The sequence below is a fragment of the Podarcis bocagei genome (genome assembly GCF_964188305.1).
Source record: "Podarcis bocagei genome assembly, chromosome: 2".
Classification (NCBI taxonomy): Eukaryota; Metazoa; Chordata; class Lepidosauria; order Squamata; family Lacertidae; genus Podarcis; species Podarcis bocagei.
In genome coordinates this window covers 49070842-49094711 of record NC_138126.1, presented here as the reverse complement: position 1 = coordinate 49094711, position 23870 = coordinate 49070842, and the positions used below count along the sequence as shown (strand labels likewise).

The 23870-nt window shown below is 42.8% G+C and overlaps 2 protein-coding genes across 9 annotated transcripts in view; one reads left to right on the top strand and one right to left on the bottom strand.

Moving 5' to 3' along the window:
• The window catches only part of CCDC66 (coiled-coil domain containing 66), a 46275-nt gene that overhangs the window by 19011 nt on the left and 3394 nt on the right, over positions 1 to 23870 (top strand). For 3 of the 5 annotated variants that reach the window (XM_081184039.1, XM_081184037.1, XM_081184038.1), the window contains 7 exons: positions 3512 to 3673; positions 4171 to 4318; positions 5596 to 5748; positions 6877 to 7355; positions 8775 to 8812; positions 14807 to 15081; positions 15460 to 15581. In XM_081184039.1, coding sequence (XP_081040165.1) covers positions 3512 to 3673; positions 4171 to 4318; positions 5596 to 5748; positions 6877 to 7355; positions 8775 to 8812; positions 14807 to 15081; positions 15460 to 15581 — 1377 coding nt within the window. Of the gene's footprint in view, positions 1 to 3511; positions 3674 to 4170; positions 4319 to 5595; positions 5749 to 6876; positions 7356 to 8774; positions 8813 to 10699; positions 11237 to 12389; positions 12605 to 14806; positions 15082 to 15459; positions 15582 to 23870 lie in introns of those variants that run through there. The other 2 variants (XM_081184040.1, XM_081184041.1) reach the window with 2 other exon arrangements.
• TASOR (transcription activation suppressor) overlaps positions 11408 to 23870 on the bottom strand; it is a 69049-nt gene continuing 56586 nt past the window's right edge. For 2 of the 4 annotated variants that reach the window (XR_014005097.1, XR_014005098.1), the window contains 2 exons: positions 15018 to 15084; positions 11408 to 12068 (listed from right to left, as the gene is read on the bottom strand). Coding sequence is in view for 1 of the 4 variants with exons in the window: in XM_081183939.1 (XP_081040065.1) it covers positions 18484 to 18563 (80 nt within the window). In the remaining 3 variants the exon portion in view is untranslated. Of the gene's footprint in view, positions 12069 to 15017; positions 15085 to 16458; positions 16531 to 17897; positions 18564 to 23870 lie in introns of those variants that run through there. The other 2 variants (XR_014005096.1, XM_081183939.1) reach the window with 2 other exon arrangements.

Genomic DNA, 23870 nt, shown 5'->3' with positions numbered 1-23870 from the left:
TTCAGGTTTGCGTGAGAGAGCGTCCGCCCTCACGTTCTCTGGGCCTGGCACGTAACAAATCTCAAAGTTAAATTTGGAGAACTCCTGGGCCCATCTCAACTGCCGTTGGTTGAGCACTCGCGCCGTTCTCCAATACTCTAGGTTCTTATGGTCAGTGCACACTTGCACCTTATGTTGTGCACCAATTAGCTGGTGCCTCCATCTCCGGAAAGCCTCATGAATAGCAAGAAGTTCTCGGTCGTACACCGTGTAGTTCCTCTCGGATTTGTTCAGCTTTCGCGAAAAAAAGGCACACGGTCTCCACTCTGACTCCTCCTTCCCTGGCTGCAGAAGAAGCACCGCCCCTATGGCTCGGTCTGATGCGTCTGTTTCGACTCTCAGCTTTTTTTGTAAATCCACATGCAGAAGTTGTCCTTCAGAGGCGAAGGCCCTTTTTAGTTCCTCAAACGCTCGCTCCGCCTCCGCAGTCCAAACAAATTTCTTCTTACTGCTGAGACAGTCCGTTATGGGCGCCGTCATGTGGGCAAAGTTTCGGATGAACTTACGATAAAAGTTCCCAAACCCTAGGAACCTCTGCACATCCTTCTTGGTTTTGGGTGTTTTCCATTCCAGCACTGCCTGGACCTTGCCGGGATCCATGGCCAATCCCTTGTCTGACAGGCGGTACCCCAGGAATTCCACCTCCTTGGTATGAAACTGACACTTCTCCAGTTTCACCCACAGCCTGTTGGCTTGCAGCCTGCTCAACACTTCTCTGACGTCTCTCACATGCTGCTCCTCATTCTCAGAATACACCAACACGTCATCTAGGAAGGCCACGCAATTCTTGTAAAGCAAAGGCCCCAGTACATGGTTCATAAACGATTGGAAGCACGCCGAGCCTGCTTGTAAGCCAAATGGCATCACGAGATATTCAAATGCCCCCAAAGGGGTGAACATGGTGGTTTTCCATTCATCCCCTTTCCTTATACGTATCAGGTTGTACGCCCCCCTTAGGTCCAGCTTTGTAAAAATCTTTCCCTTCCGCACCCTGGTCAAAATGTCGTCAATCCTGGGCATAGGGAAAGCCACTGGTTCTGTCACTGCATTTAACCCCCTGAAGTCACACACCAGTCTCGGCTTGTCCGTGTGTTTCTTATCCACAAAAAACACTGGGCTACCTCCCGCTGCTTTGGACTCTCTGATGAAGCCTCTCTTCAGGTTCTTGTCAATGAACTCTCTTAGCTCCTGCATTTCTCTGTCTGACATGGCATACAACTTGCCTACAGGAAGCTGTGCTCCAGGGAGTAAATTGATTTGACAGTCAAAGGGCCTATGCAGGGGTAGTTGGTCAGCTTCCTTCTCGCTGAACACGTCGCTGAGATCTGCGTATTGTGGTGGTACCTTCACCTTCTCCATTACTTCCATCCCTGCTAGGGTGGCTTGGGCCCCTGCTGAACCCTTTCCCCCTTTGCAGTGTTCTAAGCAATGTACTGAACCAAAGGAAACCACTCTCTGATGCCAGCCCACCAGCGGATCATGTAGCGCTAGCCAGCTCATCCCCAAAATAATAGGAGCTCCTCCCAAGGTGGCCACATTAAACGCTATCAGTTCTGTGTGCCTTGCCACCCTCATTATCATTGGGACGGTCTGCAAGCTGACTTCTCCTCCCAACAACTCCCTGCCATCGATCGTGGTCACCTGCAGGGGGTTGCTTAAAGGGATCGTCTGTATCTGGTGTTCAGCAGCAAACTCTTTGCTCATAAAATTGCAGGAGCTGCCTGAGTCCAACAGCGCCTTTATCTTTAGGGGGTGTCCATTTTGCAGCTCTAGCGACACTTCAATCACTAGAGCAGGTTGAGGAGCTTCTGGCATGGGCACTTTCACTGCTCTTCGGCCTGGCTGCTGTGCCCCGACTGTGGCAACCAGGCGTTGGCTTTTACCTGCTCCGGTTTTCCCTCCTCTCTTCCTTCAACAGCTCCCACCATCCCTTGCCATTCCTTCCTCTGGGGGCAGACTCTGGCAAAGTGACCTGGCTGTTGGCAGAGATAGCATTTCCGGGCGCCTTTTCCCTCCTTCTTTCCCCCCTCACTGGGTTTTGAAACTGCGCGCGCGCGCGCTGTTCCGATTTCCATCGGCTCTGCCGGCGGGAAAGTTGTCTCTGGAATGTCAGGAATGCGGAACTCCTTCCAGCGTTCCCCCTTCCCTTCCCGCCTCTCCAAAGCTCTCGCCTCCTGGCGCGCTCCTATGGTCAGCGCAGATTTAGTCAGCTGATCCATAGAATCCGCCCTAGGACCCCGGGAAAGTTCGTCTTTCACAGCCGAAGCAAGGCCTTCTTCAAAAAGCATTTGAATGGGTGCCGCCGATAAATCCCACCCCAATCTGTGAACCAGCATGGTGAACTCAGTCCAGTACTCACGGACAGATCGGCTTCCCTGCTTGCAAGCCATTAGCTGTCTGCGCACCACTCCCTCCTCAATATCGCTGGAAAACATGAGATCCATTGCACGAAAGAACTTCATGGTGTCCTTTAGGACGTCATTGTGCGTTGCCATCAGGGGTCGAACCCAGTCCCTCGCCCCCCTCTCAAGATGCCCAATCACGAAAGCCACTCGCGATTCCTCATCAGGGAATTCATCAAACTGCACATTGAGGGCATATTGCATCTCTGTCCTAAAGGCATGGTAGTCCTTGGGGTCCCCCCCAAACTTCTGCACCAATCCTGGTACCTTTCTGTTGAACTGGGTGGCTCTCCCCTTCTTGTCTGCATCCTGAGCCCTTCTCTCCTCAAGCCTCGCCGTCTGCAGCGCCAGTTGGATTTCCAACGCTCGGTACCTTTCTTCCAAGCTTGGACCCGCTCCAACTCCTGCCTCTCCGGTTCCGGCTGGGTCGCTCATGATGCCTTCTCCTGCACAGGCAGCTTACAGAGACTGTCGGAATGCTGTGATGGGATGATTAGCTGCTTGTGCGTAAAATCGTGGTCCCTCAGAGTTTGTGCAACTCCACAAACCTCTGTGTGTGACAGAGCTCCTCAGACATGTCTGCCCTAGTCACTTGCAGATTCCGACAGTGGTTGCTTTCGGAAGCGCTTCCAGCATAGAAGCTCCTTAACGGAAACACGTCTTCTGGACTCACGACGTGACAGCTTCCGGCGAGGAATGGGTCTCCCTATGGGAGCTTCTGACACCTCCCCGCTGTTCTCGCTGGACGTGTCCCTGAGCCCTCCCTCTTCCCTGCTAGTTCCTGCTTTAGCTGCTCCGTCTCTCTCCGCATTCATGAGACCTTCCTCCAGAGACCCATCTCTCCCCCTGCTGGTCCCTGCTTTCGCTGCTGATTCCCTCTCAGCCTCCATGAGCCCTCTCCCCACCTGTTCCTCCGATGGCAGTTCCCTGACAGATACAATAAGAAAACAAATAGCAAAATATATATTAGGAAATAATTCCAAAAAGTCTAACATTTAGAGGATTTTTTTCTAAATGACATTTGATCCCTAATTCCTAAGAGCGTTTTATCATCAATTTGATTTTTCTAGAAAGCCATAATGGCTCAAGTGGAGGAAAAGCGGAAGAAAAAACAACTTGAAGAGGAACAAAGGAAACAAGAAGAACAAGAAGAAGAGCGCCGACTTGCAAAAGAGCAGGAGCTAATGAAGAAGCAGTTTGAAGATGATCTGCTCAAACAAAAGCAAAAAGAGGTAGGTTTAGTATCTTCAGGTCCTTGGCAGACCCTGCTCATCCAGGCTGGCTATTAAATTCTCCTGGACAGGAAGGAGAATAAGAGGGCTTTTCCCATTGCACCTTGCTTGAGCAACAAGCTCTGGTTTGTTCCTATAACCTTTAATCAGTCTTAACTTCTGGCTTGCTCTGTAATCCAGCCTCTTGGCTTTTCCTTTGGTGCTGACTTAATCTTCATTTCCAACTACAGGCTTGTCCTGTGGATTCTGGTTCTCAGCTCACCTCATACTGCTGCCCACAGCTCAGCCCTCACATGCTGAGAAACCAAGCCACCTTAGTTGTTGCTAGGTATGGTTACAAGTAAAATCTACTTCCCCCATTTCTCAGTATATAGAGATGTTCGCATTCCTATTTTTGAAAAGCTCACATAATGTGCAAGTCGTAGAGGTATGTAGTTCAAGATTCTGTCTTGGTTCCTTCCTAAATGTTCTTTATGTATATTTCCTTTATCATTTAGGAGATAATGACCGTTAAAACAAATGAGCTATACCAGACAATGCAAAGAGCTCAAGAGTTGGCGCAGAGGTTAAAACAGGAACAGCGCATTAAAGATTTGGCTCAGAAGGGGCATGATATTTCCAAACTGCAGAAGAATATTGGTGGTGGTAAGTATCAGGTTTAAATGGTGTGGGTTTGACAGAGTTGATTTGTTGCTCCTTGAGAACGCCTCCCAGATAAGAATTGCTCCTTTTAGGAATCTTGATGATAGAATATTTTCAAAAATCCACCTTTCCTTAAAGCTTTTGGCACAACCCCCTAGTTGCCATGCCAGGTGGGGAACTTTTTTCGGCCTATAAAATGCCATGCACATTGATGGCGTAGTAGTTCTTTCATTCTTGAAGTGTAGTTATTTATAATCCTTAGTTCACTGAATGAAATTGGAAGTTTTTTTCAGGCCCTTAGAAATTCTGAAGTACGTGTTTCCCTGACACAGAGATATTTAACATAACCTCAGTCAGACTGGTTCAGTGAGAGCCAAAACAGAAGGCTGAATTTCACAAACACTTTCACACCTCCTAAAATGTCTGCCTCCACTCTTTAGCAGTTTTCTCAGGAGGGACATGAAAACAACAGGGAAGATGTTGGGAACTTTTTTCTGCCCACGAGGGTACATTCATTTTCCTCCCATCTCCACCCTGTCACAGTGAGAGTGATTAGAGCCCTGTTTCTCCTCGATTCTGGCTATGTGGTGCCATTATGTCACTGTCTGGCTGCTTAGGCTCTTACTGTAAAGACCCAGATGTTCTGGGTTTTGTTCGTTTTGCAGGAGCATCGAAAGAACCATATAAAAGGGAAACATACTGTTCCAAAAAGCCATGAAAAAACACAGGAAAAATTTATCCATGGTTAATTTTTGGATGGGGGGGGGAATTTGCATCTCTTGGTGGCCTCCTTTACAGTGGTACCTCAGGTTAAGTACTTAATTCGTTCCAGAGGTCCGTACTTAACCTGAAAATGTTCTTAACCTGAAGCAGCACTTTAGCTAATGGGGCCTCCTGGTGCCGCTGCCCCGCCGGAGCACGATTTCTGTTCTCATCCTGAAGCAAAGTTCTTAACCTGAAGCACTATTTCTGGGTTAGCGGAGTCTGTAACCTGAAGCATATGTAACCTGAAGCGTATGTAACCTGAGGTACCACTGTATTTCCCAAACTTCCATGATGAAATTTCAGACTGACTCTATAGGATGGGTAGAGATCCTATAATCTATAGTTCCTTATTAAGTATTTTGATTATAATTCACAACCCCTGTATTTAGCAGTCCCTGTTAGTAATGTACACATTCAGACAAAGCTGTGATTTATGAACTGATCAGTTTATTTGAAACATTAACTTTTGAGTGATTAGCAGTATTTGAATACATATTTTATTTCTTCCCCTTTAGGTGATGTACCATGTGAGAGTTACTGTACTGACCTGAATGGCTTTTTTGATACTCGTGATAATAACGATCACTGTTCTGGAGAGAACAGCAGTCTAATGAATCAGGATGTCAAAACTATTCTCTCTCCTCGGAAAGACACTGCTGTGCAGACAGGTATACAAGTTAATTACATGTTCCATTATCTTATCTATTGCCGGTCTTACCATTTATACTAGTAAAACAGTAAATTTAGATGGGGGGGATCCTATATTCTTCCTCATTAATGAGGGACTACTTCTTCAGACATTCTTGATCAAATGAGATTAGCATTAAGTCTATAGTGTGCTGTTAAGTGTAAGAGAAAATCAGATGCGAATAAGTTTTTTCTCTGCAAGTTTAAGAAGAACAACTGAGGAGGAGCCAAGTTCACTTTGATACAGTTGATGATATTTATTGGAAGATTTACATATTTAAGAAATTAGTGCATTCATAGTTATCACCCATTCTTGAAATTAGTACAGCTTGGGGATATATGGAGCAAGATTACAAAGGAGTTATAAGTAGCTTTTGAGAGTAGGACTACAGCATGTAGGGAATGAATATTGATAATATAGTTTAATAACAGAGTTTAATATAGCCCTGATTACAGAGCATGCCTCTGAATACCAGTTGTTGGGGGAGCTTATTGTTCTACACCCACAACATGCCTCTCCCCTCTCAATAACTGGCAGCAGCGCACAGCATAGGGAAACTAGGACAGCAACACAATTTATAATCACCAACACAATGGACTTCACATAGCACAATCCTATGGATATATACTTGGAAGTACAACTGAGTTCAACGGGATTTAAGTTTGTTTAGGTTTGCACCTTTAGTGTTTCATTTCCTCCCCCTCATTTTTGTATTGAAAAGGAAATATAAGTACAGATATTAGACATGTACACTTGTGTTTTTCTCATTAATGCTAGATATTAATTTATATAAATAGTTCGTTAAAATGCTCCGTTAGTTGATTCCAATAATCACACACACACACATATATGTATATATGTAAATTTATTTTATATTCCTTATCACAGCAGACAATCAACAGAATTGTTTGTACATTTTAAGTTTTGCAATGAATTACCTATTCAGTTTTACATGTATACCTACTAATTCTGAATGTATTTTCCTTGTTATGTTGCTTGGCTATGCAAAGAAAAAGGGATACTCCCATTTCAGTGATGTTTAAATAAACTTAATAGGGATACAGTGAAATGAATACTTGAAATGCAAATATCTATCATTATTTTTTAGATATTTTTAACATTGACGTGCACCCTAATTCTGAGATTTGCACTAAGCAAACTGGGAAAGGAAGAGCAGACTGTGAATCTCCAGGTATTGCTGCAGAATATAAAGCAGACTTCAAAAGCAAAAAGTGCAAGAAAGAGACACAGTATCTAGATAAAAAGAAGATTTCAGAAAAAGAGAATATTGTCAGCTACAGCAATCTATATGAACAATTTGCGCAAAAACAGAAGCAAGGCAAGGCAATTGAAAGGAATTGGAAAAAACCAGACTGGAACATAAACAAACCTTGCAAAAGGTATATCCCAGCATCGGAAAAATATCCAAGATGTATGCAAAGGCAAAGGGAAGAAAAGAAAGCTAGACGACAAATGGAACTGCTTCAGTTGGTTGAAAGAAATAGTCCTGGAAATCTCACTCAAAAGAAAGGCATTTCTCCAGATGAATCCCCCTCACTTCAGCATGAATGTGATGCTAAGAATAAGGTGAGTACATTGAGAAACATGATAATATTGTACTCAAAAGGCCAATTTGTTTCTTCTATGGATTTTAATAATTTCTTACTGCAAACACTCTGGACAGATGTCGATAGGACAGTGCCCAACATGGTGCCAGACTGCTGCCCATCTGAGCACCATCTTGATCATGATCATATATAGTAAATTAGCAGATTCTTTCTTCCTTTTCTTCTTATAAGGGCATGTCAACCCCCCCAAACATTAAAATAAGACCGCTATGAGAAAAATTCACAAGACCTTGAGTTTTCTTATATAAAATAATCCATGTCCTAAGTGTATCCTAACAGAGGCCTGTGGCAGTCTTGCCTATAGCAACCACTAGCAATGAATATGCTATGTTGGGAAAGAATCCTAGTTGTGTCCTTGGAAGATTTAGTGTCCCTGCAACAGAGATGCAAACCAGAAGGGAAGCGCTGCTGACTATATACAACAAGTGAGAAACAAACTGCATTTATTACATAGTAAATTGATTATCCAGAAAGGCCCTTAGGCCTTAGGTCCCAAGACTATTTACTGAGGACTGTTATGTTGTGCAAGCATGTCTTTATGCAATATGTGCACCCAGATTTCATATTTTGGTAACTTTCATTCCACATAGAATTTAAGTATGATGAGTTAAGACTTCCAATGTGGTGCAAGGATTTATAATATTCTAAGATATTGTTTGGTCCAAATATCCGTAAAAAGGTTGTTATACCAATCACACACTAGTGTTTAATCTTCCTTCCAGGATTGTTCTGTGGATATGAGGAGATAACCGTTATATCTGCCATCCTGGGGTACAATATAATTACAAACTAAAGTGGGGAGGGGCCTGGTCTTGGCCCTCCAGATGTTGCTGGACTATAGCCCCCCTCTGGCAGAAGCTGGAGTCTAGCAACATCTGGTGGGCCATAGGTTAGCCACCTCTAACTCAAATTTGACAGGTAGGCTGAGGAGCTGAAGAGCTCCAGTCCTTTTCAGAGCCCTATCCCCACCTGCACTTAGTGCAGTTCTCAGCCTTACCCTAAATTCTGTGCCATTTTAGTCCCATAGGCCTTGGGGAGAAGCCAGCCCTTGTTTGTATAGCCCCATCCCTTCATCCTGGCTTCTCTTTATATCATACCAGTGAGAGGATGCTTAGAGAGTGACACATTACCAGCAATAAGGTTTTGTAAGTATGAGAGAGAGAGTGTGTGTGTATGTGTATGTACAGCCTTTAGTATGTACCATAGGAATTCCAAAGAAATTTTAAATGGTGCTTTAAAAAACTATTCAAAGGGGAGACAAAGCAAGCTATCTGAATTATTAACTGCAAAATACAGAGGGTGAGAAGCTACATCTTATTTATTTATTTATTTATTTATTTATTTATTTATTTATTTATTTATTTTGGTCTTATTTTAGGAAGAACAATCACCAGAAAACCACTTAGGTGAACAAAGGTAGGTATCTCCTTCTCTAGTAAAGTATTTAATGATTTCTTTCTTTATTTGGAGTACAATGGGTTAACCACCATCGCGGTTAGCCCCTCATACCAGTCCTGGGCGATATACCAATACAGTATATCACCCAGGCCTACCCCATAGCTTCCTCATTATGCTGTTTGGCAGAGCTTTTCTGTGTAGTATGAGGCCTTTTACAGTCTGGCCCAAAGGAAGTAACACAACTGATGGTAGCTTTCGGTAACTGGTGTGCAAAGCACTTTGAGGGTAAAATTGCTTGCATCTGTCAGGACCTTGACTCCACTGTTGCAGCAGAAGACTCTCTCGGGGTGTCCAGAGCACTGTCTAGTCCTGTTGTGGTGGATGAGTTTCAACTGGTAAGACGCCAAGATGCGGACAAGGTGCTTGGGTCTGTCAGGCCAGCCACTTGTGCTCCGGGCCCTTGCCCCTCTTGACTGATAAAAAGTAGCAGGGAGGGGAGGTGATAAATGTGTCCTGAAGAGAGGGGGTGCTCTGCTTGCTTGGAGGAGGCAGTGATAAGACTACTTGTTAAGAAATCCTTCCTGGGTTTGAAAAATCTAAGTAACTACTGACTAGTAGCCAGTCTCTCTTTGAGCAGGTGGTTGTGGACCAGATCCAGGTGTTCTTGGAGGAAACTGATTTTCTAGATCCATTTCAGTCAGGGTTTAGACCTAGTTTTGGCATAGAAAATGGTTTAGTCATCCTGCATGATGACTTTTAATGGGAGACAGGAGAAATGTGTTCCTGTTAATTCTCCTTAACCTCTTAGTGGCCTTTGATGTCATTGACCATGGCATCCTCCTGGAGCGGCTGACCAAGTTGGGACTGGGTGGCACTGCTTTGCAGTGGTTATGGTCCTACTTGGATGGTCATTTTCAGAGGGTGATGCTTAGGGAGTGCTCTTCAGTCTAGTGGAACCTTCATTGGAATGCTCTCCCCAGGGAAGTTTGCCTGGTGCCTTCATTATACAAAAACATTCCTTTTTAAGCAGGCCTTTAGTTGATTAGACATCCTATGTCCTTTTAAAATGTGGGGGTTTGGGGGGGCAGTTATTGGGTGCTTCTTTTTATTCTGATTATGTATTTTGTGATTTTATATTTGGATTTTATTCTGTGAACTGCCCTAAGATCTGCAGGTATAGGGCAGTATATAAATTCAATAAATAATAATAATAATAATTGTGGGGATCCTCAGGATTCAGTTCTTTCCCCTATGATGTTCAACATCTACATGAAACTGCTGAGTGGGTTATCCAGAGTTTTTGAGTACATTGTCAGCAATATGCTGACAAGTCTACTTCAGCTTCTGCTGGTGTGGCAGTGGATATGCTGGACCGTTGTCTTGCCACCGTAATGGGCTGGATGAGAGCCAACAAGCTGAAACTCAATCTAGATAAGACTGAGGCACTGTTAGTGGGCATCTCCCTAGACCGGATGGACAGAAAGTGTCCTGCTCTTGATGGGGTTAACACTCCCTGACGGAGCAGGTACATAGCTTGGGAGGACTTCTGAGTCCTTTGCTATCGCTTGAAGGTCAGGTGGCCTCGGTGACATGTGCCGTCCATCAGCTGCACCCCATCTGTACAGGGATAGCCAATGCTCTGCTAACTTCTAGGGTAGATTACTGCCATGCATTGTATGTGGGACTGACTTTGAAGATGATTCGGAAACTTCAGCTGGAAGTTGGAACAGAATTTGGTGGCCATTTCTTTTCGTATTTCTTCCAATACAAAACAATCATCATACGGCACTGAAATATCAAACCTGAGGAGCGCCACTGTTTTCTGTGTAATAAGAATACAACAATTGGAGACAATCTAATTTACAAACATGAAGTTACAGCTGATGTTCCCTGGTTGGCACGCAGGATGCGTCTGGAGTACAATGAGTTACAATGAGCACACCACCGTCTAGGATTGGCAAGGACACATGATCAAACTTTGACTACTCAACCAGTTCCTGAGGCTGCTCCAATTCCTTTCCTGCCTTGCCTTGGGACAGAGCCCTTTTCTTGGAATTTTGCTAGTGTAATCTTTCATGGTTCTCAGGAGCTCCCTTCTGCAGAACTGCCTTGTTCTCTTTCACATCCTTGCCGGGTCCATAACTTTCTTTTAAAAAATGGGTAGGAAATCCCTCCTCAGCTTTCCTTCCTTGTCTTTGTTTTGGCTATGGCTACACATTCTCACTTGCACGTTGAACACCCCTGAGATGTGTGGCTGTTTTTAAGGGAGTGTTTGCTCCATGTAGGCCTTAAGCGAGACCAGCCCTGCCTCCCTTGTGACCAAAATTATGAATATTTTGGATATTTTGAATTATAATGAGTTTGTATCGAAATATTGCTTGCTGAATTTATTTTTGCCTTATATCATGTGTTTGTATCAAATTACATTTATATAAACATTCACCAATTTCCAATGTTGTTATTCTGAGCCTTGAGCTCTATACTTGGTGGAAAAGCAGAATCCAAATATTAAAAGTAAAACAAAAAGCAAATAAAATGCTGGTATCTGGAAAACAATGTACAGATCTGCAAAGGGTGGGGGTCTGGTAGCTGCTGAAGTAGATCCAGATACACATGCAGATCAAGACAATGTGTCACCACACAAACTTGCCTATGCCTGATGCTGCTGGCCTGTTTTGGTGCAGAAATACATACAGCTGTTCATTTCTCAGAGGCAGTAGGGAAAATAGATGGAGACTCTGGTTCTCACATTTTTTCTTCTGCACTCCAGTCTCCAGCAGCACCATCTTGGACCAGGTTGCTCACTGCAGCAACAAGTCAGCAGAGAGTCTGTACATTCCAACTGAGGCATGTAATGGCTACCAAGACTGCTCCTTGCTCCACCTGAGAACACAATGGCAGTTCCAACCACAGATTCACTTACTGGAGAGCGATGATCTTCCCATGTTGGCAGAATAGGCTTCTGTTCCCCGCTCAGTGGAGGTGGGATTGCCAAGCCCAGCTCTACAGAATGGGGTACAAGCTTCTATTCCCTCCTTGGAAGAGAAGACTAGATCATCAAGCCGAACTTTACCAAACTCGGCACAATGCGCTTCCATTCCCTTCTTGGTAGCGGTGGGACTGTCAGGTCTAGCTTCACAGAATGTGGCATTAGCAATGTCCTCCACTTTGGTCCAAGAGATTACGGCAGTAGTTTTCAGTGTTTGGGTCCCAGACAGCCTCCCAAAAGAAAGGTCAATCCTGCTGCACTGCCTCTTCTCTCTACCTCAGTGGCCTAGGAGGAGGAAAAGGCAGTAAACGATGTAAGGTAGTTTTGCTCTAACACACCAAGAACTCCAAAGCCTTTAGCAACCCCTCACCCTTTTCCTTTGCATGATAAGTGTAGGGTTCTTTTTATCCTCGCTGGCCACCTCCTGGCTATGCCACAGGTGCACCTGCTCAACTTACAGGGTCTGGAACAGTTATCCTGTATGGTGATAACTCATGGGCTTTCTCAGACAGGGAAAAGGAAGAATGGGCTGACACCAGCCAGGTGAAAAACACACAATCTTGTATGTTGTTTAATTCTGATTATTTTCTCCCATTACTTTCTAAGGTTTGTCCTTTCAGGGCCTTCAGGCATCAGTGGCCATCTAGCCAACACCGAAAACAGGGTAGCCATTTTGTACAGCATCAATTCAGTGTCTATACTGAAGTGTGAAGTGGCAAGTGGAGCCAAGTGGGGTTAACTAGGAAGAAACCGCTTTGATTTTTTTAAAAACAATCGGTCTATAAATTTTATGAAATAAACAAATCAATCTCTTCCCCAGACCTCTGGTTTCCTTTTTTCCCCTTGCACCTACATCTTTTGAGGCTGGATAAAATGGGTGCCGTACTGGGATTTTGGAAATAGTAGTTATCATTCACCACCCACCACAGGAGTTCATGAATCTCCTTCCTCGTCATTCAGCCCAGAAGTACCAAAGGTTAAGGTCAGGGAGTAGGGTTATTAAAAGTTTTGCACTGAGCAATATCTAAACACTGCAGAATGGACAGTAACCTCTGATAGGCAAGCTGCAAGGAGATTCACTCCATCCTTTTTGAGCCACATGTTTATATTCTGCCCTTCTTACCAAAGGAGTCCAGGGCAGCAAACACATCAATAAAACATTATTAAATAATATCATTAAAAACATTCTAAAAACAGTTAAAAACAGTCGTTCTCTCAGCCAATGATTTCAGTGTTGCCAGAAACAGTATCTTACAACCATAAAATACCTGAGTAAACAGTAATATTTTTAAATTCCTTCTGAAAGACAATAATGAGGGGAACAGATGCACCTCGCCAGGGGGCGCGTTCCACAAGCACAGAACCACCACTGAGAAGGCCCTGTCATATATCACTGCCAACTGAGCAACTCTTAAGTGGCAGCACCACCAGCAAGGCCTCACCTGTCAATTGTGGGTCGGGAATACTGGGAAGGTACTTTGGTACCAAGCCATATGCTTTGTATGCTCACTGGCAGCTAGTGTAGCAGTTTCAGAACTGGTGTCATGTGGCCCCATTGGGCTGCTGCAATTCAAGAGGAGCAGCTGCAATCTATACTAGCTGCAGCCTTCAAACTGCCTCCAAGGGCAGGCCCACAACCAATGCATAACCATAGTCCTGACAGGAGGTCATCAGAGCATGGGCAATTGAGGCCAGGCTATCCCGGTCCAGGCACAGCTGTAGCTGGCGAATCAGCCGAAGATGGGCATAAACACTCCTTGCCACAGAAGCCACTTGAGACTTCAGTGACACCAGAAGGAATTTTCATGTCACCAATCTTTCTGCCACAACCATCTTGATTATTACTGTGATTCTATGCATGTCCAGAATCGATGTATATGAAAACATTATATGGCCATCTTCACTTTTTAGTTCTATAACAAATTCATCGCAAATGTATTTCATGTTAAACTCTTCAGAATTCCCCTGAACAAGTTTGTTAAAATGTGTGTTTTTTCTTCCTATTTATCCAAGTGGGAAGTTTGCAGTCCAAACCTGCCGTTGCTATGGCTGTGTGAATTGTCAAAGCTATTTGCTGCCCAACCAGTTAGGAGGGTGGTTAGGCGAACTGAGCCTAATACCTGTGCCAGCTTTGTGCTGGTGCAGCAATTGGGCCTGGATGTGGCTCAGTGCTGGCTGACAATGGCTGTGAGCCCAGGCTGCCCTCAGAATGCTCCGTTTTGGGGGTTCTCTGCCAGACTCTGCTGGTGGGGATACTACACTTTTGGTGGGAGGAAGCGGGAGGTCTGTGCTGGTTGGAGGGAGGCTGAGTTATCAGAAGCAAGCAGAGGATTGCCTCCACACAATCCAACATCCTCTCCCCCAAGTACAAGGGGATTTGGACTGCAGTCCAAGGTACCTTGTCCTATAAAAACAATGTCCCAAAGGAAACTTTTGCTTGTTAATAGTACACCGCATGATCTGTTAACATCTCACTGGTGTCTCCCATATTTCATACAGTTGTACAGCAGCTCTCGCTTCATGGCTACTGATTCACCTTCCTATATGCAGCAACTATAAACATGTGTCTCCGCCTTATTTTGCTGAATGTCTAGAAGCAGCTGATGGAACTCTTTAATGGATTGATGTTCTAGCAAATCTGGCTGAACTTCACCCATTCTACCTCACAGGGTTGTGAGGATAAAAAGGGGATTATATATATGCCACCATATTAACTCCTTGGAGAAAAAGCAGGATATATTTGTATTAAGTAAAAATACTGGGTTTAGGCATTATTGCCCATGTGGTGGGCTGCTCAGGTAAGTTAAGGATTTAAGGGAGGAAATAAAGCTTTAAAAGGACTTGACTCAGGTATACAATTAGCATCTCAGTTGTTTTGCTGAAGACAATTCAACAAACAAGAAAAAAAATAAGAATTCAGAACCTCCCATATGCACAGCTTAATATTAACACTTTTTTAAAAATAAAAAAAGCTTTTTGCTTGCGAAACAGGTCTGAAGGTTATTGTTGTTGTTTTAAAACAGATCTGAATCGCCACCCGTTCCAGCAGTTAAAAACCGATTGCCGCAGCAAATAAAGACTCCTGATTTCGAAGCTCATAATAGCAATGATGGAAGAGAGAAAAGTACCTATACAGATAAGCATGAGAGTGAAACACCACCTCAAAGTGCTGAAACTGAAAGGCCACCTTCTTCTCACTTTGTTCCTTACGTGCGAACAAATGAAGTGTATTACCTTGATCCAGATGCACCCATGACCAGGCCTTCAACACATGATCCACAATATCAGCAGCCAAACGGTACTGCAATACAAAGTTAAAGAAATGCCTTTGATTAATGAATAGTATACCATTGCACAGAACTTAAATGTTTTTTTCAAAGAAGCCTTTGTTCTAATGAACCGCTTCTAGTACAAAACTGCAAAATAAAGTATTAATCCAATATAACATCTAAAATATGTGTGTAATAATAAAGATATCACGATGTACCAATGTATTTTAATTTCAAAATGTTGATGGAAAATGTCTTCTTTTAGAACCTTATATACATACTGCCTTCTTTCCAGATCCATTTGAAGTTAGAACTATCTTTAAACACTGAAAATATTAATCTTGCACTAAAAAAAAGAAAGACTGGTTATTTTCAGTCCGGTTAATCTCATTTATATTTACTTTTAGATGCTTGCCATACACCACGGCAGATTTTTAGCTCCGATCACATAAGGGACCCACTTTTTAATCCCAATGTGGTGAGAGACAGACAGCAGGCCATACTCAAAGGACTTTCAGAACTGCGACAGGTACTGTATTAGCTGGATTGATAATTTAGTTTGATAGGTATTCCATCTTTCATAAAGAAACAGTTCTTTTCTGATCCTAACCTCTTAGTATCTGGTTGTCTTCACATTCTATTTGTATCCTCTTGGGGGGGAATTCTCATGTAATGGGGCCTATTTTATGGATTAATTGGTATATTATTTCTTTTAGTTTTTATTATGTTTATTTTAAATAGCACTACCATTATTTATTAATTGGAACCTATCTAAAATCTAATTAATGGGCAATAAAATATGTCAGGTGCTGATCAGCTATCATGGGCATGCACGTTATTTTCTCATTCTATAGTAACTTTATGCGTACACACAAGAGCCTTTCTACATATTGCACAGAATTAGATGTAGAATTGTGGATTGTGCAGTTTTTTCCCCACAGGTGGATAGATGATGAAATATTTTTGACATTGAGAAGGGTTTATAAAAAATTAGCTTCCCCAGAAACTGCAATTGAAAGTGGGTACAGTTCAGATATTTCCAGCACCTCATTCTGTGTAATATGTAGATTTGGCTTTGAGAACTTTCCACAATTCTTGTATCCAATTTATTTTTCAGTTGAACGTTTGACATGGTTATGAAATATACTGTTTCAGACACCCTAAATTTTGCTTGGAAGAAAACATACTTTTGTTGCTTAAGTAGTAAATGAACAGTTTATTTTTAATGTATTTTTAACCTTCTGTTGGAAACCGCCCAGAGTGGCTGGGAAACCCAGCCAGATGGGCCGGGTAGAAATAATAAAAAATTATAATTATTATTATTATTATTATTATTATTATTATTATTATTATTATTATTATTATTATTATTAATAATTTATTTAATAAATGACAATGAAACTTACTTTGGTATTAGTTTGCTTGCAGCATCAGTAAATCAGTGGATGACTAATAACTGGCAATCTGCATGCTGGCTGCTGTAAGAGGGAATGGAAAATTATGCTGTGTGTATAAGTTGCTATTTTAAAAGATTTATATAGGTACATCTTTTCCACCAACATTTTGATTAATGCACAGCTGACAACTGAGTTGAATTGTTTCTTCCTCTCAGTCACATTATTTTTCTAAAATCATTTACTTATTTGATTTAGACCAGGGGTTGTCAACCTGCTCCCTACTGCCCACTAGTGGGCGTTTCAGGATTCTAGGTGGGCGGTAGGGGGTTCTATGGCAAAAGCTGAATCCTCCTTCCATCGAGCACCGGTGGGCGGTAAGGAAATTTTACCATCAAGAAAGATGCATTAGTGGGCAGTAGGAATAAAAAGGTTGACCACCCCTGATTTAGACCCTACCTTTCAGTCCAAGGTCCCCAAGTCATTTATGAGGAGTGTTCTGTCAAAGGTCCATACATTTAAAAGGACATGTGAAAAGTTTTTAATTTCCTTCTGAATTCACCATTTAGTATTCTAATGTGACTACTGCACAGCCCTTCTCTGTATATTTTAGACTTATATCCTGCCTTTTGACCAGAATGCCCAAAGTAGCTTGTAACATCCATAAAATGCAATTGTTACAAAAGCTTCTGATTTAAAATACTATAAAACAGATGGAATGGGGGTGAACTCCTTAGAAATACTGAATTCATTGCATCAATGGGTTGGATCCAGAGATTCCCCATCTTGAAATGGGGGTGCAGGAACTTAAATCCAGTGGAGGGGCTTTTGGTGATGCCCCCTTTCCTGAAAATCTGCTCCAGTGGGTTGGGGGATCCTCCAGGACAGCGTGGCAGATGGCATGAGGACTGCTGGGGGAAGGAGGAACCAATGAATATCACCTCCCACTTTTGCCTACCAGAGCATTCAGTTAGTGGAGTTCCGCCAAGGACATGCCTGGATCCAACTTTATGATTCTGTATTACATTTATACTTTGATATATGCATCTTAGGCGGGAGCAATTTGTCCAGTTCTGATGCAATTCTGAATCCCATATAGCATAATTACTAGTAAAAGGTAAAGGGACCCCTGACCATTAGGTCCAGTCGTGGCCGACTCTGGGGTTGCAGTGCTCATCTCGCTTTATTGGCCGAGGGAGCCGGCGTACTGCTTCCGGGTCATGTGGCCAGCATGACTAAGCCGCTTCTGGCGAACCAGAGCAGCGCACAGAAATGCCGTTTACCTTCCCGCCGGAGCAGTACCTATTTATCTACTTGCACTTTGATGTACTTTCGAACTGCTAGGTTGGCAGGAGCAGGGACAGAGCAATGGGAGCTCACCCCGTCGCGGGGATTTGAACTGCCGACCTTCTGATCAGCAAGTCCTAGGCTCTGCGGTTTAACCCACAGCGCCACCCAGCATAATTACTAGAGGTGACCATAAAAAGGTCATTGGATCCACTGTTGTAATTTTATTTAATTATTATTTGGATTTATATCCCACACATCACCCCATGGTCATAGGGATGGTTACATCGGTAGAGGTAAAAACAAATTTAAAACAATACATAAACATTAAATATTGAGAACCAACACACACATACATATAGTCACATATTTTGTAAAACATTTTTCTCTAAGACAAAGGAGTTGTGGAAGATTTAGAATTAAAATCTCAGTTTGTTCAAAGAATGAATATAGTGGTTCCATAATTTTGCATCAATTTTCCGTCCATCAGTAGATAGTAGCTGCATATGCCTGTTTTGTTACTGTTCTTGAGTAATGAAATGAAATGTATATAGGAAGAAATATTATCCATCTTCTTTAACAATCATAAATCTTGCTTCAGATTGCATGAGCCACACTTCCTTAGTTTCATGGTTTACATACAGTAGTATTCAAGTTTTAGGAAACAATTCCTTTCTCTCCTGGTGGTGCAAAAATTGCAGGGCACCTTTTCCTCAGTGGAGTCTTTGAGCCAGGTTTTTTCTCTGAGAATCAAATAGTCCAACCTAATGTGATGGTTCTGATTGCTCTAATACAGGGGTTTCCACACTGTGGTCCACAGACTGGGTGTCCTGGAAGAGAAATGCAGGCAGGGTACACCTAGGAAGGAGGAAGATCACTCAATGTATCACTGAAGCTACAAAATTGCTTCCGTGCCCTCATCTAGGACACATATTCTTGGCCAGAGGAGCAAGTACAGTAGTTGCAGATCTCAGAACACACCAAGGTGACAGTGGAAGGGACAGGGTACAGAATGATTCCTGCAGCTCCCCAGAGAATGAAGAGATTGGTGGTGACATGTGACTCCTTACGAAGGGGTACAGAGGCAGCAGTGTTTGGAGGAATGACTGTTTCAGTTGTTTCTACACAAATACATGATGAGAATGAGAAACAAGCGAGAAGAACTTGATCTCTGAATACAAGATTACAAATATGACCTAATAGGCATTACTAACACTTGGTGAAATGAAACTCATGACTGGAATGTAGGAATTGAGTGCAACCTGGGGAAAAAGTGATCAAACAGGAAGGGAGGAATAGCATTATATATAAAGGATGTGTACACTTGTGAAGAAATCTGTGACTTGAAGTATGGAAGGCAGATTGAGAGTATATGGATAACAATTGTAGGAGAGAGAAACGATAGTAACCTTACTATAGACCTCCAAACCACACTGAGGACCTGGATGATGCCTTCCTAGAGCAGATTAACAAACATTCAAAAAAGGAGAGATATAGTAGTCATGGGAGACTACAACTACCCCAATATATCTGACAAGAATATAAGGCACAACAAATTCCTCAGTTGTCTTGCTGTCAGTTTCCTTTCCCAGAAGGTGAAAGAAGCAACAAGGGGGTTCTCTTGGACCTAGTCCTCACCAATAGGGAGGAACTGATTTATTATACACAGACAAGGGAATTGTTGGAGAACAAGTAAGGTCTCTGTGGACTGGCGGTGGGAAAATGTTGTCCCTGTCTTCAAACGGAGGAGAAGACCCAGGTAACTGTTGACCAGTCGGATTGACATTGATACCAGGAAAGGTCCTAGAACAGATAATTAAATATTCAATCTGTGAGCACTTAGGAAAAGAACTGGACCCAACTAACAAACTGAATTTCAATAGGGACAAATGTAAAGTTCTGTACTTAGGCAGGAAGAACCAGCTGCACAAATAAAAGATGAAGGGACACCTGTCTTGCCCGTAGTACATGTGAAAAGGATCTAGGGATCTTAGTAGGCCACAAGCTTAGCATGAGTCAACAGTGTGATGCAGCAGGGGTGGGGAAGCTAATGCTATATTCTAGGCTGCATCAACAGAAATATAGTGTCCAGATCAAGGGAAGTAATAGCCCTGCTCTATTCTACCTTGATCAGACCGCACTGGGAGAGTAATGTGTCACAGTTCTGGGCAGCACAATTTAAGGAAGATATTAACAAACTGGAACATGTGCAGAGGAGGGCAACCAAGATGATCAAGGGTCTGGAAACCAAGCTTTATGAGGAATGGTTGAGGTGGTTGGGTATGTTTAGCCTGGAAAAGAGGAGATATGATAGCCATCTTCAAATATCCAAAGGAGAATGGAGCAATCTTGTTTTCTTCTGCTCTAGAGGAAAGGATCCAAATCAACGGATTCACGTTACAACAAAGGGGATTCTGACTAAACAGGAAGAGCTTTCTGATGGTAAACTCTATTGTCCTCCCTAACAGTAATAGAATCATTGAATCTTAAGAAGGGACCCAAGAGTCATCTAGTCCAACCACCTGCAATGCAGTCTTCCTTGTGCATTTTTTGTTTTGTTATTTTTTGTGCTATCAAGTACAAAGGCTATTTACCTCTGTTTGCTGTTTTGTACCCCTGACCTCATTCGCTCATCTCCTTTCCTAATGCCATTTAGCAGCATAGAAATGTGCCTGTCTTCTTCTGTCTCAAGTATGGATACCTAAGCCAGACAAATGTCCACCTCTACACAAAAAGACCACAGCAGAGAAAGAGTGCCACATGGGTAAAATGTTTCTAGAATAAAATGCGCTTCTTTCACTGATTTGGTACTTTTATATGAGGAGAGCAGTATAGACAAGATTATCTTTCCACTGCTTCAAAGCACTTGGGTTCAGAAGTTACTCTAGAGGCAATACAGTGGTACCTCGGGTTACATACGCTTCAGGTTAAGAACTTTGCTTCAGGATGAGAACAGAAATTGTGCTCCGGCAGCGCGGCAGCAGCAGGAGGCTCCATTAGCTAAAGTGGTGCTTCAGGTTAAGAATGGACCTCCGGAACGAATTACCGTAAGTACTTAACCCGAGGTACCACTGTAGTTACACATTTGCTCACTTTGTCTAGTTCTTCATCTTGTGGTGGAAAGAGCCTCGCTATTATGGCAACCCTCACTTCTATACTGTAATAGAGCTGCAGGAGATGCTTGAATATAGTAGAAATAAATAACTAGAATGAGTTGGGAGTTCAGGACATTTTGCTTCCTCTGAGAATGAATATGATGTGTCTGTCAGTTCCATATACAGAAGCTGCCTGGCCTGACAGTTAAGATTTTACATCAGCACTTGCAAAGGCTAGCTTAGGGGGCACACAGCAGACCACAGTGTGCACATAGCTCTGTTCTCCAGCACCACCCTCCATAAGAAGAGCCTGCTGGATCTGTCCAGGGGCCCATCTAGTCCAGGATGTTACGGAAAAGCAGCAATGCGAGAGCGAGCTGCAGGTGGCTGGAAAGCAAAACAGGATGTTGATGTTTGGGACTGTACCATGGGAACAAAGGGACAGTCTGTTCACTGTACTGAGCACCGGATGTAAGCTCAGAGTGTCATACGACCTGTACTGGAAGTACAGGGGTGGAGTTTGTCTCTCTACTGTTGGAGTCTGATGAGTGCAGATGCGTTTCTCTGTACTGCTGCAAGGACAGAAATAAAGACATGTAAATACATTTCTGTCTGTCTCTCTCTCCTCCCTGTGGGAGGCAGGGAGGAGGGAAGAGTGGTGTGTTCTTCTCACGCTTGAGGAGGATCGCCGATAGTAACCTAGCCTGATCCTGCCGGGAGACACAGACGGGGAGGTCAACAAGGAGCTTAAGCCGAGTGCCTGGAGAGTGGCCAGTTTTCCTCTGACAAGGCTTAAGAATCCGACAGTTCTCACTGTGACCAACCAGATGCCTGTGGGGAACCAGCTAGCTGAAGATGAGCACTTTGCTCTTCCAAGGCTTCCAGCAGAAGCTTTGCTGCCATCATGGCTAGTACTGACTGATAGCATTCTCCGTGAATTGGTCAAATCCTCTTTAAAAGCCATCTAAGCTGGTGGCTATCAGTTCGCCCTGCGGGAGCAAGTTCTGAAGAAGTACTTTATCTACCCTGAATTTTCCAACATTTCGCTTTTGAGGCACACGAGTTCTTTAGTTATGAGGGAGAAAAACTTTTCTCTATGCACCTTTTCCACGCCATGCATAATTTTATAAACTTACACCAATACGTTACTCACCTTTTCTCTAAACTAAAAAGTAAAAAATGCTGCAAGCTTTCTTCATAGGGGAATCGTTTCAAACTCTATCATTTTGGTTGCCCTTTTCTGAATCTTTACCAACTCTACAATATCCTTTTTCAGATGTGACAACCAGAACTGTAAACAGTATTCCAAATACAGTCACACCATAGAGGTGTATAATGGCATGATGATGTCTGCAGTCTTATTTTCCGATTCCTTTCCTAACGATCCCTGGCATGGAATGTGCCTTTTTACACTCACCGCAAACTGGAACAGTATCTTCATTGAGCTATTATGAGCGTTTATATGAAATTAAGATTTTTTTGCTCTGACATGCATCACTTTTCACTTGTTTATATTGAACTGCATTTTCTATTTCACCACCATTCGGTTGGGAGAGGGCTTTTTGAAGCTCTTTATAGTCTCTCTTAACAAATCTGAATAATTTAGTGTCATTAGCAAACTTTGCCACCTCACTGCTCTCCCCTAGCTCTAAATTGTTTATGAACAAGTTAAAAAGCGTAGGTCCCATTACTGAACCTTGTCCACTGATTCCTATTCATTGCCTCCCAAAACTTAATTTCTTATCCTCAAGAGGACCTCTCCTCTTATTCCTTGATTTAGAAGCTTACTTGGGAGTCTTGCTTAAAGTACTTTGTTGAAAGCTTTTTGAAAGTGCAGGTACAGTTGTCAACTGGACCACCTTTATCTACATGCTTGTTGACACTCTGAAAGAACTCTAAGAAGTTCATAAGACAGAACTTGCGTTTGCAGAAACCAATGCTTCAATGCGGCTTGTTCTTCTATATGGTTCTTTATTTTATCTTTAACAATACTTTCCACCAGTTTTCCAGAACAGACATTAGGTTAACTGGCCTTCCATTCCCAGGATCACTGCTCCCCAGGATCCATTTTTTAAAACTGGTGTTACACTTGCTACTTTCCAGTCCACAGATACAGAGGCTGAACCAAGGGACAATTTACATATTTTTGTTAGAAGACCAGCAATTTCATATTTGGTCTTGGGGTGGATACCATGCGGGCCCAGCAATTTTGTTAGTTTTTATTTTGTCTATTAGGCCTAGTACTAGCGACCTTAGTTCCCCAGATGCACCTCCTGCAAGGTTAGTTTGGGCACTGGGATCTGCCCTATATTTTCTGTCAGGAAGACAGATGCAAAGAATTCATTCAGCAATCTCCTTATCCTCCTTTAGCATTCATTTGACTCCTTTGCCATTCAAAGGGAGTCGAATGACTGTTTTCGACTGTTTCCTGTTATTTAAAGAACTTACTGTTGTTGGTTTTAATGGTCTTAGCAATGTGTTCCTCAAATTCTTTTTCTTTTTAGCACCACTTCCTGTGTGCTTGCACCTTTGTGTGCCAAAGTTTGTGTTCCTTTTTGTTCTCTTCAGTTATAGAAGACTTCAGGTTGTTGTTTTTTACAGAAGTCTTCTTGCTTCTTAGAGCCCACCATGTAGGTACAAGTCAATTGTTATAAAATCTCTTATTCCTTGATTCTGTGTTTTGCTTTACTGCTTTTTTGGGGGGAAATCTAGTTCATGTGCTTTCAAGTCTCGCTCTATTAGCTACCTTGTGGAGGTAGCATAACTTGGTTATGCTACTCACAATATGTTAACAATTGTTTTCACATCAGTGCAACTTAAATTGTGATTGCATAAACCTCTATGAACAGCAATATATACTTCTGTAAGGATTCTTCCAAAGAGTATTTTCTCTGCTCTCCACATGTTTTTAGGGTAGAAATTATAGTTTTTCCTTTTGGTCCTCTTTCCTACAGTGCCTGCGGCACTATAAGAAAATAGGGCAGGAGGAAGGGTAGCACTTTGCTTACATTTTAACAGTAGGTAAAGTAGGTTGTAGTCAAC